Source organism: Halichoerus grypus, chromosome 2, assembly GCF_964656455.1.
Source record: "Halichoerus grypus chromosome 2, mHalGry1.hap1.1, whole genome shotgun sequence".
Classification (NCBI taxonomy): Eukaryota; Metazoa; Chordata; class Mammalia; order Carnivora; family Phocidae; genus Halichoerus; species Halichoerus grypus.
In genome coordinates this window covers 164,089,672-164,110,017 of record NC_135713.1, presented here as the reverse complement: position 1 = coordinate 164,110,017, position 20,346 = coordinate 164,089,672, and the positions used below count along the sequence as shown (strand labels likewise).

At 39.8% G+C, this 20,346-nt stretch overlaps 1 protein-coding gene across 5 annotated transcripts in view; it reads right to left on the bottom strand.

Annotated features, from left to right (window-relative positions):
• SMG6 (SMG6 nonsense mediated mRNA decay factor) overlaps window positions 1–20,346 on the bottom strand; it is a 229,584-nt gene that overhangs the window by 84,115 nt on the left and 125,123 nt on the right. Inside the window, exon 15 of one of the 5 annotated variants that reach the window (XM_078068060.1) lies at window positions 18,366–18,417. The exons of the other annotated variants lie outside the window; for them this stretch is intronic. Within the exon in view, the coding sequence (XP_077924186.1) occupies window positions 18,366–18,417 (52 nt within the window). The remainder of the gene's footprint in view (window positions 1–18,365; window positions 18,418–20,346) is intronic. 5 annotated transcript variants of the gene reach the window in all.

Here is a 20,346-nt window from a genome sequence, read left to right as displayed (position 1 = left end):
GAGCCCCACTTTGGGTGTAGAGATTACTTATAAAAAATAACCTTAAAAAAAAAGAATCCATTTGATTTTGCTGGTGAATATTTAGCCTAGAGAAAAGAAAACTTAAAGAGAATTTCACATATACTGAGATGTGTCAGGTATTAAAAACACAGACTCTGCAATTCTAAGAGAATCTCTCTAAAACCAGTAAGTGGAAACCATAAAAAGGTAGACTATGTTCAGTTTGGGAAAGAACTTTTTAATAGTGGCTATCTCATGATATATTAAACTCTGGGAAGTACCTGAAGCAGAGGCTATGAGGACTAAGATTACTTCTTAATTAGGTAGGAGACTGACCATGATGTTTTCTAAGGGGCTGCCTACTTTCATGACTCTTTTGTAATTAACTCGATCCAATTTGATAGTAACTATCATGGCAAACCATCCCTTTTTGCATCTGGGATAGTTTTCTAAAGCATTTATTTCAGATAGAAAGAACTTCCTTTTTTTAAGGGCATTTTGGTTGATAAACTTTCCCAGTTCATATTGTTTAAAAATGTCTCTGTAACACCAAAGTACAGCTAACAAAAGAAAAAAATAAAGTAGATTTCATCAAAATTAAAAATTTCAGGGGCACCTGGGTGGCTCAGTTGGTTAAACATCTGACTCCAGCTTGGGTCATGATCTCGGGGTCCTGGGATCGAGCCCCTCATGGGGCTCCCAGCTCAACAGGGAGTTTGCTTCTCCCTCTCCCTCTGCCCCTGCTCATTCTCTCTCTCTCTCTTTCAAATAAATAGAATCTTAAAAAAAATTAAAAATTTCAATAAAGTGAAAAAACAATCAGCCCACAGAAAGGGAAAAAATATTTGCAAATCATGTATCTGATAATGGACTCTATCCAGAATATATAAAGAACTCCTACAACTCAACAATAAAAGACAATAATTTTAAAAATGGGCAAACTTTTTGAATACACATTTCCCTACTTTTATAATATCTTTACAAAGTACCTTCACAGACCTGGATATCTCTTGTACCCTTTTTGAGGTTGATAAGGCAGTTATAGGCTTCCTAGTTTTATTGAAAAAGAGACAGAAACCCAGAGGTGAGGGGAAAAGAAAGAAAAAGAGAAGCCCAGAGAGTCTATATGAATTGTCCAAGGCCACACAACCAGCCTATAGCAGAGTCAGGATCAGAGCTCACATCTGACACTTTCTTTTATTCTACTTTGCCTTCCTTTGCCTCAAAGGGAAAGAGTTAATGCTCGGGTATCCCAAGGCCAATCAAGTGAGAAAGTAGAAATTGTATTTTTAAAATGTATACAATAAATAAGCACATAACAAAGACACTCAACATCATTATTCATTAAGGAAATACACATCAAAACCACAAAGGGATATCACTTCACACTCATTAGGACGGCTATTACCAAAAAACCAGAAAATAAATAGTGTTGGTGAAGATGCAGAAACACTGGAATTCTTGTGCACTGCTGGTGGGAATGTAAATGGTGCAGCCATGTGGAAAGCAGTATGGCAATTCCTCAAAAAACTAAACATAGAAGTACCATATGATCCAGCAATGCCGCTTCTGTGTAGACATCCAAAAGATGTGAAAGGAAAGACCTGAACAGATATTTGTACGCTGCCCATGTTCATAGCAACACTACTCACAATTGCCAAAAGGTGCAAGCGACCCAACCGTCCATCCCATAGCTGAAGAGATAAACAAAATGTGGTGTATATAGACAACAGAATATTATTCAGCCTTAAAAAGGAAGGAAATTTTGACAGATACCACAAAAGAATGAACCTTGAAGATGTTATGCTAAGTAAAATAAGCCAGTCACAAAAAGACAGATATTGAATGATTTCACTTATATGAGGTTTGTCATCAAATTCCAAGAAAGATGGTTGCCAGAGGCTGGGAGAGGGAGGAAATGGGGAGTTAGTGTTTAATGGGTACAGTTTCAGTTGGGGGAAAATGAAAAAGTCCTGGAGATGGATGGTGGTGATGGTTGCAAAACAATGTGAATGTACTTGCCACAGAACTATACACATAAAAATGGTAAATTTTATATTATGTATACTTTAAAAACTACAACTTAAAAAAATGGAATGAGCCTGTTTTAAATAAAACTGTAATTAGAGGAAAACCTCCCTTCCTAGCTCCTCACCCTCTTTGAAACATCCGGTATAGCCATTTTCCACCTTCTGGCACATTGACAACATAAGGAAGAACAGACTAAAGCTATCGGTGGACCAACAGCTGCCCTCTGACCTGGTACATTTTGGAGCAAAAAGCAACCTACGCAGGCCTGTAGTTACTCTTTGACTTTATGGTCTGATTCTCAAGGCCAAAAACTATCTTGGACTCCATGTGAGATTCTGAGTTAAAGGAAGGAACACCAAAGCCTCTGTTTAGTCATCTGCTTATGGGTTGGGCCCTCCAGGAAACAGAGTTGACTCTTAGTCTAGAAGGCTAAAACTTACCTTATATCAAAATGTAAGCCAGGGGCAAAATACTAATTCCAACATTTAAGTTCCATGTCCACAGGACTTCAATGTTCTCACAGGGAGGACCCTGCTCATGTTTTGTAATCCTGAAAGGCAGAACCGCCTGCTCTTTAACATTCAGTTAAACCTGAGGGCTAGAGGGAATGTAGACTGAATTCTGGGAAAAAGGTGTTCTTGGCGGGGGCCAACTGCATCCATGCTCTTGAGCATCAAGGGCCTAGTATCAATGCATTGGACAGATGATGTTATGTTTTCTACTGTGTTCATCATGATCCCCCAAAAGAACACAGCTACATCCCCACCTAGTCAGGAGTAGCTAATCTCTCAGAAGCTAATTTCTTGACTCCTGGATGCTATGGAAGTGCTCAGACCCAACTCTGATATTCTTTATATGCTGTTCCCCAGAGTTAGACAGAAGGCACATCACTGTAGATCTCTGCCTATATGAAATGTTATGTCTAAAGTAATAAGACAGGTTAAAAAAATCACAAATGAGTATCAGAGTAATTAGGGTATGTGGTAGTTACACCTCATACCAAGGCGGTGAAATACTCTTCCCCCCAGCTCGCAAGGCCAGATCTCACTTGAATAAGGAGGAGGACTTTTTTTTTTTTAATATCCATAACCCAGCTGTGACACTTCCTTCCACCTCTACCTGTACATCTGTTTCCTACAGAGTGCTGCTGCCGCAAGTGAGATGCGTGAGGCTTCTGTAGATACTGGGGAACAAGATGGAACAAAAATGCTTCACACCTGCCTCCCAAATTACAGGAACGCTGGACTGGGGCCAACATAAGCTGGCACAGCACCAGCTGAAATGGACATCAATTAAGGAACCTGTCATCTTTCAAGACTGCAGGGTCTTTTTTCACTCTGCGATCCACACTGCTCCACAAACCAGCCGCGGCACCACTGGTAGAGTTTTCCAGATGGGATCATTTCCCTCAGATTCCACACTTGCAGATTTATTGCAGAACTTGTTTTTAACCCCTCCCTTTGTTGTTAAAGCCTGAACTATTATTCCACATTACAATTTTATCTTTAATTAAATTTATTTGTCCTTAGTAAAGTGAGAAATTTGTACCTACATGAGCAGAAACAGTTTTAAGCCTGCCTAAAAGATGTTTTGTTTACAAAAAGGCATTCAAATAACTGAGATTAGTGAAGGGTCAGAAATTCTTCTCTGTATATATCACTCCTACTGGGGTCAAAAGCCAGAAAGCCTTGACCAGACTACATTATCCTGGAGAAATGGACAGACCTCTGGGACTAAAACAGGCCTTCTCTGACCATCGCATGCAGTGTTAGTGATCCATGTCATGTGCACAAAGAAACTCTGCTCGTGTGTAGTCAGTGGCAAATGTTATTTAAGAAAAATATCTTAAGAGTGTCAGCAATTAAAAAGGGACAAGAGTCTGGGAACAAGCCCAGCTGATCAGGAGGATCACAGAAGTGTAGCTCACCATCTTTGCCAACATGCTGGGCGTGTCGTTCTTCCTGCTTGCTTTTCTCTGATCACTACGTGGCTGTCAACAATCCCAAGAAATAGGAATGAAAGTGGCGCTTTCTCTGCCCCAGGGTTCCAGGACAGAGTCTGAGGCAAGATGGAGGGTGGGAGGGGCTTTCACACTTCATCCCTCCACCCATCACAACATGCAAAGCAACTACACCTGGATCTTTCCAAACAACTTTTATTTCCTCAAAGTCTTCCTTAACCTTATAGAACAAGAAGGTGCCACTAAATAGGGGCCAGTGTAGGGGCTTTCTTTTCTACTTCCTCTCCCCAATATAAAAATACAGATCTATTTTCTTAAAAAGTGACAAGATTCCACATAATACCTTTTCTTGACTTTTGTCCAATGGGGTAGGACCTATTTTCTCCACTGTACCTAAGTGGGCTGCCTTGTGGAAAAAAATTCCATGCAACATGAAAGAGTCCCATGATAAATAAATATCTCATCCACATTTAATGCATGTTCTGAGAACTGAATTCCATTGCCTCAGGGGGCTGCCTGTTGCTGCCAATTTGCTTCTCATGGCAGAACCCTGTGTGGCAGAGCCCTGACTAGGCTCTGCCGATGCTTGTTTGGAAAAGAGTCCAGCTGGAGATGAAAGAAGCTCTTCAAAGTGGGTGACTCCTTGGAGGCTATCACTTTAGGGCTTGGGAATGATTACTTATCAAAAACGCCTTCAGTCTGGAATATATTCTGGGCAAGAAGCTGGCTTGCCCTCTCGGGTGTTCCACTGGGGTTTGCAGAGCTGGAGAGGCCACAGTAGATTTAGAGTGATGGCAGAAACTGAAGAACCCAGTTGAAGGTAAGAGCCCCAAATCCACATCGTAGGTGGGGACAGGAGAGAGAGAAGGAATTTAAAAAAGCTTCAGACATCTGTCTGCACAATTCAATCTTGGCCCACCCTTCTCCCCCCCCTTTTATTTTAAATAAACAGCTTCAAAAGGGGTGGTCCTCACATTTTTCTGCTGACTAAGATCTTGATTTCCTTACTTTCCTCTACCAAGAGAGCCTGAAACCTCTAGCTCTCAGCATCTAATCAGTCAAAACTTAGTCTCTGAAGTAAAAGGACTTGCAAGCTAGATCAAGAGAAAATATTTGTGACACATATATAGCTGACAAAGGACTTGCAACCAGGTTATATAAAGACCTCTCAAAACTCAGTAAGAAAATAAACAATAATACGCAAACAATGAATCATGGAACACTACATCAAAAACTAATGATGTGGGCGCCTGGGTGGCTCAGTTGGTTAAGCGACTGCCTTCGGCTCAGGTCATGATCCTGGAGTCCCGGGATCAAGTCCCGCATCGGGCTCCCTGCTCAGCAGGGAGTCTGCTTCTCCCTCTGACCCTCCCCTCTCTCATGCTCTATCTCATTCTCTCTCTCAAATAAATAAATAAAATCTTTAAAAAAAACAAACTAATGATGTAATGTATGGTGATTAACATAACATAAAAAAAACAAACAATACAATTTAAAAATAGGCAGAAGATTTGAAGACACTTTACCAAAGATATACAAATGGCAAACACATGAAGAGAAGCTCACATCATTAGCCATTAGTGAAATGCAAATTAAATCTGCAATGAGGTACCTGTTAGAATGACTTAAAACAACAACAACAACAACAAAATGTGGAATCAAGTGCTGGCAAGGATGTGGACAAACTGGAATTCTAATACTCTGCTGGTGGGAATGCAAAATGGTTATAGCCACTTTGGAAAAGTTTGGCAGTTTCTAACAAAATTAAGCATACACTTATCAAATGACCCATACATTCATATCTAGGTATTTACCCAAGAGAAATGAAAACATAAGTTCACATAAAAACCCATACATGAATGTTTGTAGTAGTTCTATCCATAATCACCCAAACTGCAAACAACCCAAATATTCAACTGGTGAATAGATAAGCAAATCGTGGTCTATCCTACCATGGAACACTACTATGCGACAAAAAAGCATGGATTAGTGATCTAGGCAACATGGATGAAAAATGCATTATGTTATAATGAAGCCTCAAAAAGCTAACTGCTGTATGGTTTAATTTATATGACATTCTGGAAAAGGCAACGTCATCCCTATGACAGAAAAAGATCAAGGTGACTAGGGGTTGGTTGCATGAGGGAGTTTTTTTTGGATGATGGAAATGCTCTGTATCTAAATTGTGGTGATGGTTACCTGACTGTATGTTTGTCAAAACTGTATAACAAAGAGTGGGTTTTAATGTGTGCAAACAAACAAACAAATTTGGGTCTCTCGGGAAGGGAATGAACTAGAGAAACATCGCTGCACTCCGTGCTTGGGGATACCTGGGAATGCATATGGCTAGAGTGTGACAGGGCTGACACAGAGCCTATTTTCACCCCGAAATTGTAGGCAACATTAAAACAGACCCAGATTTCTGTTGAAGTAAAAGGAACTTTATACTCTTTGTCCCCCAAACTTTTCATTGTTGCAGAGACAATGCAATCCTCTTTATGCAGATAAAAAGATATCAAGTCCCGGCCTGGTGTTCCTCCTCCCCTTTCATTTCCTGTTTCATTTGGGCAGAGATCTCTGTTTCTACAATGGGCAAAGTATATGCAAGTTTAAAAATCAAGAGGGAAATCAGAGATTTAGGCTAACTGGAGACCTCTTGGTCTAAATGGGTTAATGTGCAGAGCACCTACTAAAAGTAAATCCTGAAACATTTTTTCAAAATAATAAACACCTTCCAAACTCTAATTAAAAGTATTCTCCAGAAATCTGTCGTGCTCTCAGTGAGTGAAGTCAAAAAACATAAAGTATACCTGTAAAAATAAAATTTCTTTTAATGTCATCATTATTTAATAGTGAAATGATGGGGATGGGCACCTCCGAAGGGGCAATTTTTTTTTTAATTTTTTTATTGTTATGTTAATCCCCATACATTACATCATTAGTTTTAGATATAGTGTTCCATGATTCATTGTTTGTGCATAACACCCAGTGCTCCATGCAGAACGTGCCCTCCTCAATACCCATCACCAGGCTAACCCATCCTCCCACCCCCCTCCCCTCTAGAACCCTCAGTTTGTTTTTCAGAGTCCATCGTCTCTCATGGTTCTTCTCCCCCTCCGATTTCCCCCCCGAAGGGGCAATATTTTGAAAGAAAAATTATACCTCTTATAATGTGGTCACAGGTTCATAGGGAGCGAGAAGGTCGAGTGGCTAAAGATGTGTGTTCCATCAGTACCTGGAGAGCTGTGAAAGCAGTCAGCTTGGAAAAGAGAGCATATTCCCACTCTCATTTTAGTAGCTTATCTTCACACCTCTGCTTCACAGCTTACTCCTTCTAGTACTTCTTGGGTGCCTCAAGCGAGAGGAAGGAAATGGTACTTGGAAACTAACTAAACCAGAAACTTAGCTCCCACCTTCGAAGAGCCCAAGCATGTAAGGATACGCACACATACAAATGCAGAGAAAGAGCTTTTTCATTTAAATGGAGGAAGCTGCCATGTCTACCTCTATAAGCAAAAATATTAATCATCCACCGTCTGGTTTTAATCCACACGCTCCTGATCCTGCATCTGAATGTATTGTTATCAGGGGAAGGAGCATTTCTGCTCAATCTTATTCACCAGCCAAAAACCTGAGAATGTGAAAACCACATTGGTGAAGTGCCTTCTTGGGGACCCAGAAAACTCTGAGCTGCTGCTTTTTTATTGTTTTCTTTCTTTTAAAAATGATGAACAAATGTGAATTTCAGAGGGTCTGGAGGGGAAAAAAAAAAGAAACAGCTCAAGTTACAGGTCCCTCATATCTTGAGTGACAATATCCTCAGGGAAATTAGCACTTTCTCTTCTCTATTTCCCAAAGGGGATCCAGCCACACAACCTGATTGATATCAGCCCATCAGAGACAAGCTTGGGCATCCAGGTGCATCCCTTATGAGCATTTACAAATGAAATGGCAAGCCCAAACAGTAAGCCTTTGCCTCTGGTCTCTGTTCTTCTGGTTTGTGCTTTGCTAGCAGTGAAAGCAGGGACTGATACACCATCTGAATGAGTCTAAGCATGCTTCTCCCACTGTCCGTGCTGGAGACCCTTTCCTCTCCTCAGGTTCACCCTAAAAAGGGTCTCCAAGCTAGTATGTGGGCTTGAGTGCCTTCAAAGCCATTAGTCACCACCCTTGCAGCCTCACTCCGAACTGCGAATGGGGCCACCCGTGACACAAAAACTCTGGCAAGATTAGAGGATAGCAAGAGCAGAAGAAACCACAATACGCCTGAGACTCCCAGGAGAACAATGACTAGTGCTGGTGGGAACAGACTGACAGACAGAGCAGACAGACTCTAACCAGGCCTCACTCTGTTTTCGATGCAACACAAATGTTTTCCATTAGAAGTTCCCTGCCCCACAAACACTCATACATGCGGCTATGAAATCCACATACTTAACTTCTGCTTTTCTGGCACTCTGACCCAACTACCTCTCCTGTTCCTCTGGAAGAGAGCAAAGTTGAGAGAAAAGAGATTCTAGTACCCCCAGCACAAAGGTAAGGGGAAGAGAATCAGAATCAGATGCATGCTTACTAAGTACTATCTAACATGAGTATGACTGAGCAAGCTAAAGGGAAGAAGGGAGAAAACAAGGATGTTTCTTTTGCCAAGAAAGAAACAAGTACTAAAGTTTGGCTCTACTTTCTAGTAAAGTCTGCAGCTGATCTTCATCAGGAGGTGTCGGTCGCCATTAAAAGCAAAACAGGCAAAAACCTCAGAAAACTCATTACAAAGCCTGCAAAATTCCAGTACTCAGAAAACAGAATATAGGCTGATCAGTAACCCATGTTTCAAACACTCTGAACCAGCCGAGTATCACAGCTGTGAGAAGCCGAACCAGAAATCTTTACAGCGTCAGCAACCATCCTCCCACCGTCTGTGGGACCCGGCCCAGGCTCATTTCTAATCACAGAGGTAGGGACATGTGGCTGTGTGGCTAATTAATCTCCTCCCTTAAAAAAAAGGAAGAAGAAAACTATAAGTAAGAATTCAAAAGAACAATTAAAAAAAAAGAATGAACATTGAAAAAAAAGGAAAAAGTGAATTTTTAAAATGGCATGTAAGAAATAAAAGGAAATCCCCTATTCAGGCAGCTCTGGAGTTCCCTAATTGCACAAGAGCAAAGGACACCCCCCAATGTGGATGCCTTATTAAGCAATTGCTCAACCTACACGCATTGTGCAATTCCAACCCTCCAAAGCTTCTTGCTGCACATGTGCAAACCACGTTTTCCACTGCACTCTAGAATTAGGAACAGTTTCTCATTTTTCTCTTCTTCACTTTAGGGGGGCTGTGTGCATGAGGGAAAAAAAATCTACTGCTAGATAAGCATTCACTACAAATGAGGTTTTACATTATTTCATCTGGTTATTTCTGAGTTTACTCGTAGTTAAGAAACATTTGGATTTACTCTTAGGCAGCTAAAGATTCATTTTTCCTGTCACTGACAATAATGATATCACAAAAAATTGTCCACGAAAACATCGAACCTTCAAAAGCCTTTGTTCCAAGTGGTTGCTATTCTGGAATATCTGGAGTACTTAAAAGTAGCAGTCCCTACTTTGCAGCCAAAATTCCAGTGGAAGCCCGGGTAAATCACAGTGTGTCTTATTAATCACAAACCTTTCTTTTTAGAGAAATCTAGTTAAACAATCAACAAGAATGATTAATAGGTGTATACAAAGATGAAGAAAGCATGACAAGAAAACCCAAAAGTCATGCAGGAAAAGACAGATGTGACTTCATAAAAATTTTAAGTTGTACACTGTAAAAAATATAAAGATTATAATACTAGCTACAAACCAGGAGACAATATTTGCAACATATAAAATAAAACTATCGGGGCGCCTGGGTGGCTCAGTCGGTTGAGCGGCTGCCTTCGGCTCAGGTCATGATCCCAGGGTCCTGGAATCAAGCCCTGCATTGGGCTCCCTGCTCGGCGGGAAGCCTGCTTCTCCCTCTCCCACTCCCCCTGCTTGTGTTCCCTCTGTAGCTGTCTCTTACTGTCAAATGAATAAATAAAATCTTAAAAAAATAAAATAAAACTACAGTGTTTACAAACTCCTACATATCAATAATATATAACAATTATTATAAAAATGAGCAGGGCCATAAACATGCAAGTCAGAATGGAAGAAATATAAACAGACAGTAAATACACAGAAAGATCCTTTATTCCACTAGTAAGCAAATTCAAGTTAAAGTGAGATGCATTTTTTAACCCAGAAAATTAGCAGAAATTAAAAATATTGGTATAATATATAGTATTTGTAAAAGTATGAAGAAACAGACACTTGGATACCGTCATGGGGGTGTAAACTGGTATAATCATCTCAGAGAGCAATTTGGCAGTATTTGTAAAAACAGTAAAATTTGTGTATCTTTTGATAAAGGAATTCCACTTGTAGCTATCTATTCTAAAAGAACAAGTCTTATAAATATACAAGGATTTAAGTACAAGAAAGTTCATTTTAGTACTGTATGTAATAATAAAAATTGGACATAACTAAACAGCACCTAAAAGACAGATAGTGGGAATGTATACTGGTGTAGCCAATATGGAAACCACTACAGAGGTTCCTCAAAAAATTAAAAATAGAACTATCATACAATCCAGCAATTCCACTTCTGGGTGTTCATCTGAAGAAAATGAAAATATCAATTTGAAGAGACAAGCACCCTATATGTTCACTGCAGCATTATTTACAACAGCTAAAATATGGAAGCAACCTAAGTGTCCATCAGTAGATAAATGGATAAAGAAGGTGTGATGTATGTATACAATGGATTATCATCCAGCCATGTGTAATGAAATCTTGCCATAGCGAAATGAGAGAAAGACAAATTACTGTATGATTTTACTTATATATGGAATCTAAAACAAAACAAATGAAAAACAAAACAGAAACAAACTCACAGATACAGGAAACAAACTGTTGGTTACCAGAGTGATGAGGGGTTGGGGGGAAGGTGTGTGAAACGGGTAAAGGGGATTAAGAGGTACAAACTTCCAGTTATTAAATAAGTCACAGGGATGAAAGTACAGCATAGGGAATATAGTCAATAGTGTTGTAATAACTTTGTATGGTGAGAGATGAACTACACTTATGGGGATTTCACAATGTATAAAAATACCAAATCACTATGATGTACACCTGAAACTAAGAGGACACTGTGTGTCAATTATACCTCAATAAAAAAAGATGGATGGGGCGCCTGGGTGGCTCAGTTGGTTAAGCGACTGCCTTCAGCTCAGGTCATGATCTTGGAGTCCCGGGATCGAGTCCCGCATCGGGCTCCCTGCTCAGCGGGGAGTCTGCTTCTCCGAGCTCTGACCCTCCCCCCTCTCATGCTCTCTCTATCTCATTCTCTCTCTCAAATAAATAAAATCTTAAAAAAAAAAAAAGATGGATAGATTATATCTATAACAATGGAATATGATGCAGCTTGAAAAAGACTGGTGTAGATTTATACATACTGATTCAGAAACAGTTGCAAGGTGTGTATATATATATAAAGCTAAAAAAGAGTAATGTATACACAACATGCATTTTTATTAGAAAAGTTAATATTCTGTATATGTATGTCTGCAAGAATGGTTACCAGACTGTTATTAGCAGTTTTTGCCTGTTTTGCTTTTAATGGCGACTGACACCTCCTGATGAAGATCAGCTGCAGACTTTACTAGAGTAAAGTAAAGGCAAATTTTGGAGGAGGGGCTGGTACTCTTATATTCTACAGTTCTGTATGATTTTAATATTTCAGATAGTAGATTACTTCTGTAATTAACAAATAAAGACAGTCTATCTTCTGTTTCTCAGCATGATGGAGTAGGTGGTACTGGACTAGTCCTCCCACCATAAACAGCTATAAAATATCTGAGGTAACTGTTTGTAGGTAGTGGACAACAGGCAGTGCAAGACCGTGATTCCTAAAATACCAAACTCATTGAGAAATAGTTTTGTGGTTACCAGAGGTGGGGGTAGGGAGAGGGCAAACTAGAGGAAGGTGGTCAAAAGGTGCCAAGTTCCCGTTATAAGACAAGTACTAGGGATGTAATATACAACATGATGACTACAGTTAACACTGCTGTATGATATATCACAAGAGATTTTTTTCCTTTGCTTTTTTATTGCATCTGTATGAGATGATGGATGTTAACTAAACTCATTGTGGCAATAATTTAAAAATATATGTAAATCAAACCATCATTTTCTTAAACACATACAATGATGTATGTCAATTATTTCTCAATACAATTGGGGAAAAACACTAGAAATATTTTCTTATGATTAAAGTTTGTTCCCCTTTCATGAGAGAAAAAAAGACTGTGCTCTCTGAGAGAAGAGAAATTCATAAAACGAACCCATGATCACTCAGTCCTCTGCTTGGGGATAATTTTCCAGCCATGACACTGAAAGCTGAGTCCCAAGGAAATTATGGTGCTCCTGTTGAGCGGAAGAGGCAGAGGCAGAATTTGAGGTAGCTGAAGGGGATGGAATCAGCAAGTAGGGAAATGGACAGGAAGAAGTTGTACAAAGAAAGGGCATAAAGTACATGTGAGAATCTTCAGTGAACAAGGGGATAAAGGCTGGAGCGTACATATGCAGCCAAGACCACCAGAGGCTGACCAAAAGGCAGCTGCTACAGGGCTGAGAGTGGAACAGAAAGAGATAGTAAAGATCCAGCAGTGGTGCGGAAAGAGCACTGCCTCAGGATGGGGGAGTTGGGAGTTCCAACACTGCTACAGTGAAGGTTTTAACACCTTGTTAACACCCCTTAGCAACCATCTGAGACTCCAGAGGAGCCACACCCTAGAGTGAGAGCTAATCTAAACTGCATTCATAGATCCTAAAAACCCAGCCTAAAACAAAGTCTGCAGGGGAGACAGAGCTTGGAGGTTGACATGTTACTGGGGCTTGGGAAATATCCTAGGTTTCTATGTAGCTGCCCTCATAATACATAAAAACCAAGCCTACAGAAGTTCAAGATGATCAAGCAGAAATTTAACTGCCAGTTTTAAAAAAAACAAACAAAAAGATACTCTCCAGAGGAAGGTAACAAGATCCAGAATTAACAAATGATCCAGTGTCCACTGACTGTAAACAAAAATCATTAGACACAAGAAACAGGAAGGGCGCCTGGGTGGCTCAGTTGGTTAAGCCACTGCCTTCAGCTCAGGTCATGATCCTGGAGTCCCGGGATCCAGTCCCGCATCGGGCTCCTTGCTCAGCGGGGAGCCTGCTTCGCCCTCTGACCCTCCCCCCTCTCATGCTCTCTCTCTATCTCATTCTCTCTCTCAAATAAATAAATAAATAATCTTAAAAAAAAAAAAAAAAGAAACAGGAAAATGCAATCTACATTCAAGAGAAATCAAATGTGAAATGGCCCACATGTTGGGATTGACAGGCAAAGACTTTAAAAGCAGCTATTATAAATATATCCAAAATATTAATAAGAAAGATGTTCAAAGAATTAAAGGGAACTATAGCCTTAATGAGTAAACAAATAGGGAATATCAGCAGAGGAAAATAAATTATAAAAAAAGAATCAAGTAGCAATCCTTTTTTTTTTTTTTTTTAAAGATTTTATCTATTTACTTGACAGAGAGAGACACAGTGAGAGAGGGAACACAAGCAGGGGGAGTGGGAGAGGGAGATGCAGGCTCCCTGTGGAGCAGGGAGCCCGACGAGGGGCTCGATCCCAGGACCCTGGGATCATGACCCGAGCTGAAGGCAGATGCCCAACACTGAGCCATCCAGGTGACCCTAGAAATTCTTTTTTAAAAAGATTTTATTTATTTTAGAGAGATTATTTTAAAGATATTTATTTATTTTAGAGAGAGAGAGATGGAGAGAGCATGCGTGGGAAGGGGCAGAGCGGGGAGGGAGAGGGAGAGAATCTCAAGCAGACTCCGCTGAGTGCGGAGCCCTACGCAGGGCTCAATCCCACAACCCTGAGATCACAACCAGAGCTGAAACCAAGAGTCCAAGACTCAACTGACTGAGCCACCCAGGTGCCCCCCAAGTAGAAATTCTTAAACTGAAAAGCAAAAGAGTGAAATAAAAAATTCACTGGATAAACATTATATTGAAAATGGCAAAGAAAGAGCCCATGAACGTAAAGACAGATTAATAGAAACTAAGTTATCTGGGGGCACCTGGGTGGCTCAGTCAGTTGAGCGTCTGACTCTTGGTTTTGGCTCAGAAGGTGATCTCATGGGTCCTGGGATGGAGCCCTGAGCCGGCTCCACGCTCACCAGAAGTCTGCTTAGGATTCTCTCCCTCTCCTTCTTCCCCTCTTCCCACTCATGTATTCTCTCTCTCTCCCTCTCTCTAAAATAAATAAGTCTTAAAAAAAAAATAGAAACTAAGTAATCTGAGAGAAAAAAATACTAAAGATAAACAGAGCCTCACGTATGTGTGGGACTATTTAAAAATGTCTAACATATATATAATCAGAGTTCTGGAAAGAGAAGAGAGGGTAAGTAGGGTATGAAAAAAAGAATAATCTCTGGAAGATATCCCAAATTTGATGAAAACCACCAACTTACAGAGCCAAAAGGGTCAGTGAACATCAAGCAGAATTAATGTAAAAAGAACTACACCTTTGCACATCCCAATCAAACTTCTGAAAACCACAGATAAAAAGAAAATATTCAAAGCAGACTCCCCCAAAAGATACATTATACAGAGAGGCATATGAATGCTGATTTCTCCTGAGAAAACAGTGGGTGCGAGATAATAAGAGAAACACATTTTGAAGATGCTGAAAGAAAAAAACTTCAATCCAGAATTCTATATCCAGTTTTTAAAAAAAATCTTTTAAAATCAAAGATAAAGGGGGGTGGTGGTGGGGAAAGAGACATTTTTAGATAAACAAAAGCTACAGGAATTTGTCACCAGCCACCTGCTGTGTCCTTTAAGCTCAAGAGAAATGATTATCATCTGGAAACTGAGATCTACTGAAAACAATGAAAAGCATGGAAAGCACCAGTAAATAAGTAGATAAATATAAAAGTTTGTATTTTCTTTTTGTTTGTAATTTACTTAAAAGATAACTATTTAATAGAAATAATAACAGGGTACGGTAGGGTTTATACCATATTAAAAGCCAAAGAGAAGACAAATGCACTAAACAAGAGGGAATGGATAAATGGAATTACACTATTTTAAGATGATCACATTTGTAAAGCAGGAAACAGGAAGCATAGGTGTGAAGTGTAAAAAGGTACAATACTGACCTTAAAATACATTCTGAAAAGGTAAGGATGCAAATCATTAGCCCTAGAACAATTGGGAAAAAAATTTTTAAGGGTATAGTTAAGAAGGCAAAAACAAAGATTTCTTAAAACAGAAAAAGCACTAATCATAAAGGAAAATTTAAAAGACCCAAATTTCATCAAAGTTAAAAAATTTGCTTTTCAAGATTCTGTCTTAAAAAAAATTTTAAAAGCTAGCCATACACTGTGAGAAAATATTCACAGGATACATATCTGACAAGGATTTGTATCCAGATTATACAAAGACCTTTCACCAACTCTATAAGAAAACATCAATATCCCAAATTTTGAAAATGGGCTGTGGATTTGGACATTTCCCAAATGAGGACCTATAAATTGCTAATAAACACAAGAAAAGATGCTCATCATTAATTACACAAATGCCAATAAAACTAAAATGAGACCACTTCACACTTTACTAGAATGGCTAAAATTCTAAAGACTAGAAATACCAAATGTTGGCAAGGATGTGTAACAACCAGAATTCTCAAGCATTGCTAGTGGGAATATAACATGGTGCAATCACTTTGGAAAATAGTTTGGTAGTTTCTTTAAAGTTAGCAATATACTTATCATATGACTGAGCAATTCTACTTCCAGCTATTTACCCCCAGAGAAATGAAAACATATGTCCTCAAAAAGACTTGTACATTAATGTTCACAGCATCTTTATTCAAAACAGCCAAAGAATAAAAACCCAAATGTCCAAACCCAAAGTGAATGGATAAACAGACTGTAATATATCCATATAATGGAATACTGCTCATCAATAAAAGGAATGAACCATGGAAAAACACAACAACATGCATCAATCTCACAGATACCATGCTGAGTGAAAGAACACACTGTATGATTCCACTTATATGAAATTCTAAAATAGGTAATACTAATCTATAGTAAGAATAATTAGGGGCGTCTGGGTGGCTCAGTCGCTTCAGCATCTGCCTTTGGCTCAGGTCATGATCCTGGGGTTGAGCCTTACGTCGAGCTCCCTGATCAGCAGGGAGTATGCTTCTCCCTCGCTCTCTCTGCACAACCCTCCCCCCCCCGGCCCCACTGGTGCTCTCTCTCGAATAAATCTTTTTTTTTTTTTAAGATTTTATTTATTTATTTGTCAAAGAGACAGAGAGAGAGAGCACAAGCAGGGGGAACGGCAGACAGAGGGAGAAGCAGGCTCCCTGCTGAGCGAGGAGCCCCATGCGGGATTCAATCCCAGGACCCTGGGACCATGACCTGGACCAAAGGCACATGCTTAACCAACTTAGCCACTCAGATGTCCCTAAACAAATAAAATCTTTAAAAAAAAAAAAGAATAATTAGATCAGTAGTTGCCTAGGATGGGGAGTGGGACTGGGGAGATTAACTGCAAAAGGGAACTTAGGAACATTTTGGGGGATGGTAACATTATGTATCTTGATTGCGTGGTCATTACTCAGGTATATATATACCACCAATACATTCAAATGTAAGATTTTATTGTATGTAAATTATATACCAACAAGTTGATTAATAAAAGTAAAGGTATTAACTTTAAAATAGATTATTTTCAGGTATCTAAAATTATAAAGTAAAAACATAATATTCTTTTACATATATGAGAATTACATTAAAGAAAATAAAGGGTGGGACAGGAAGTACGGAGGCAGACATTTGTGTCAATAGTTAAGTCCTCTCTCTAGGTAACATACTTCTTCCTCTTACCCATTTCAACTTTATTTTTTTTTTAAGATTTTATTTATTTGAGAGACAGAGAAAGAGAGAGAGAGAGAGCATGAGAGGGGGTACGGTCAGAGGGAGCAGCAGACTCCCCGCTGAGCAGGGAGCCCTATGCGGGGCTTGATCCCAGGACTCCAGGATCATGAGCTGAGCCAAAGGCAGTCGCTTAACTGACTGAGCCACCCCGGCACCCCTCAACTTTATTTTTTATTATGGCCCATATTTATTTAGTCTTGAGCCAAAGATGGTTTTTATGTATATCTGCAGATAGGCAGGCAAACTTCCATCACTCACCTTCAGGTTTTTATGTATCAGTTACCCCCATCAACCAATTCCATGAGTGCTTCTTCATCTCTAAGCAATCCTGCCTGTAAAGTCTGGAGCCCAAGGCATTGTCCTGATTTTTTGGTCCTTATACGTTGCACTGCCACTACACTTAAGATTTTTTTGCTCTTGGGCACACCTCCAAAATGATGTAGGTCAGGGGTGCCTGGGTGGCTCAGTCGTTAAGCGTCTGCCTTCGGCTCAGGTCATGATCCCAGGGTCCTGGGATCGAGCCCCGCATTGGGCTCCCTGCTCCACGGGAAGCCTGCTTCTCCCACTCCCACTCCCCCTGCTTGTGTTCCCTCTCTCACTGTGTCTCTCTCTGCCAAATAAATAAATAAAATCTTAAAAAAAAAAAAGAAATGATGTAGATCATCCTGTGCATAAATTCAGTCCTCTTAGAGCACTCTCAAGGGTTTCCCAAAAATAAGTTCGCTCTCCAAAGACTCATATTCTAGACACTCAGGTATCTTTGGGTTGCAGGGCATTCAAAGATGTGAAGAACATTCAACCGAGAGAGAAAGCAGCAGATAAATTCAATCTAAGCATCCATTCCCCTCATATGAACTTTTACTTCTTTGTTCATTCTCAAGAACCATTATGGGAGATCAGATAATCTCCCTAAACCAGGTCAAGAATTCCCAAGCTCGGGACACCTGGGTGGCTCAGTCAGTTCAGCCTGTGCCTTCGGTCTTGGGACTGAGTCCCACATTGGGCTCCCTGCTCAGCGTGGAGCCTGCTTCTCCCTCTGCCTGCTCTGCCTGCCGTTCCTCCTGCTTGTGCTCTCTCTGACAAAATAAATAAATAAAATCTTTAAAAAAAAGAAAAAGAATTCCCAAGCTCCTGGTGATAAATCAAGCTCCCAGTGAAAATAAAAGAACTGTCAAAGTTAAGAAGAGAACTGGAGGTATACTAAGAAATATTTGTTCAACCACTCTACTACTGTACTTATATTCAATTAAGAGTGTGTGCTTTAAACTTGGATTGCTTGGATTTGATTCCTTCATTCTTACCTGTGTCATCCTGGGCAAGTTCTTTCATAAAGTTCAAATTCCCACGGGGCTTCTGTGACATTTAAATGAGATAATGTAAACATTAAAACAGTACCTAGCACATGATAAACACTCATTAAAAGTCAGATGTTTTGCTCAGGGCCCTCTTGGGAAAAGAGATCCAGACATGTGACTCTTCATATATACTCTGGAAAAACATATTTTTTAGCATTCTGAATATAACTTCTTTCTGAAGAGCTTAGAAACCTGTCTGGCAAACATGAAGGCAAAGTATATGAACTCTTCGGTAATATGCCCTACATTCCAAAGTTAAAGACAGAATGAGGAAGACTATTTATACCAGAAATCTTTATTATTTTTACCTGAGCCAAAATCTTTACCTGATGACTACAACCCTGGCAGCCACCAAATTCCTAAAACCAGTGGTTCTCAAAGTATGGAACCCAAACCATCAGCATCACCTGGGGACTTGTTAGAAATGCAATTTTTTCTGTCTCTCCCTCCCGAATAATCAAAAACCAGTGGGGGATGGGCCCAGCAACCAGGTTTTTTAACAATGCCTCCAGGTGATTCTGATGAATGCTAAAGTATGAGAATTATTATCCTAGAACAAAAAGAACACCTAGTCATTGACCTATGCATTGCATGAGCATAAAGATAACGGAATTCCACAAGGCCCCTTTGGGGAATTAGGTTTATAAATCAGGCAGTAACTGATAAATCTGAAACTACTGGAGTAAACAGAAGTAGTAATCAGTAATTTTATAAATTTATAAACAATTAGTAAAGAGGTATGAGAGAGCACAAAAAAGGTGAGGGAGGGCAACAGTGAGGTAGGCAGAGAAATCTACACAATACAAACGGTCAGCGCCAAAGGGCCACTGGTGAAATGAATCATCAAACAAAGCGGCCCATCAAGGTATTTACTGCACTTCAAGTGAGAAGGGCGAAAAATTTTTTATAACATTTGCTAGATAGAAACCAGAGGCCTTCTCAAAACACCACATAACTTTTACTAAGTTTATATCCGTACCAAGAGCTTCTTCCACTAAACAGGCAAAACAGAAAAGGAAAAGATAGAGTTCACAGTTCATTTCTAAATATCTGGCTGGACATGGTTTTTCTTTAGATATCTATGGACTGATAGGGAAGTATGGGGAGGAGAAACTGACTCAAAGGGTGAAAACAAACAAAAGATCTTATCTAGCATGGTGACAAAGGAACATCCATGTTTTTATTACCTAAAACATAGAATGTTGCACCCCTCCCAAGTTTTCAAAAGTTCTCATCTCATTTAATATAAAAATAAAACACCTCTTGTACAAAGGCAACCAAAGAAAATTAAAAAATTATTCATAAGTAGCCATCACAGGGGCACCTGGGTGGCTCAGTTGGTTAAGCATCTGACTCTTGATTTCAGCTCAGGTCATGATCTCAGGGTCCTGGGATCAAGCACTGCATCAGGCTCCACGCTCAGAGGGGAGTCTGCTTGAGATTCTCTCTCCCTCTGCCCCTCCCCCGGCTCACCCACGCACTCTCTCTCTAAAATAAATAAATCTTTAAAAAAATAAAAAAAAATCCATCACAAATCATTAAGAAAAAAATGGATGAGCATTCTAATAGTAAAATGGGCAACGAATACAAGGCAGTTTATAAGAAATGTAGTAACAGTAAGCACAAAAGCTTTTTTTTCTTTTAAGATTTTATTTATTTATTTGACAGAGAGAGACACAGCGAGAGAGGGAACACAAGCAGGGGGAGTGGGAGAGGGAGAAGCAGGCTTCAAGCCGATCAGGGAGGTGGATGTGGGGCTCAATCCCAGGACCCTGGGATCATGACCTGCGCCGAAGGCAGATAGATGCCTAACCAAATGAGCCACCCAGGTGCCCCTCCAGTCATCTTTTTGATACTTTATTTCTTTTTCTTGTCTTACTGTACTGGCTAGGACCCCCAACATAAACTGAATGCAACTGGTAATTAC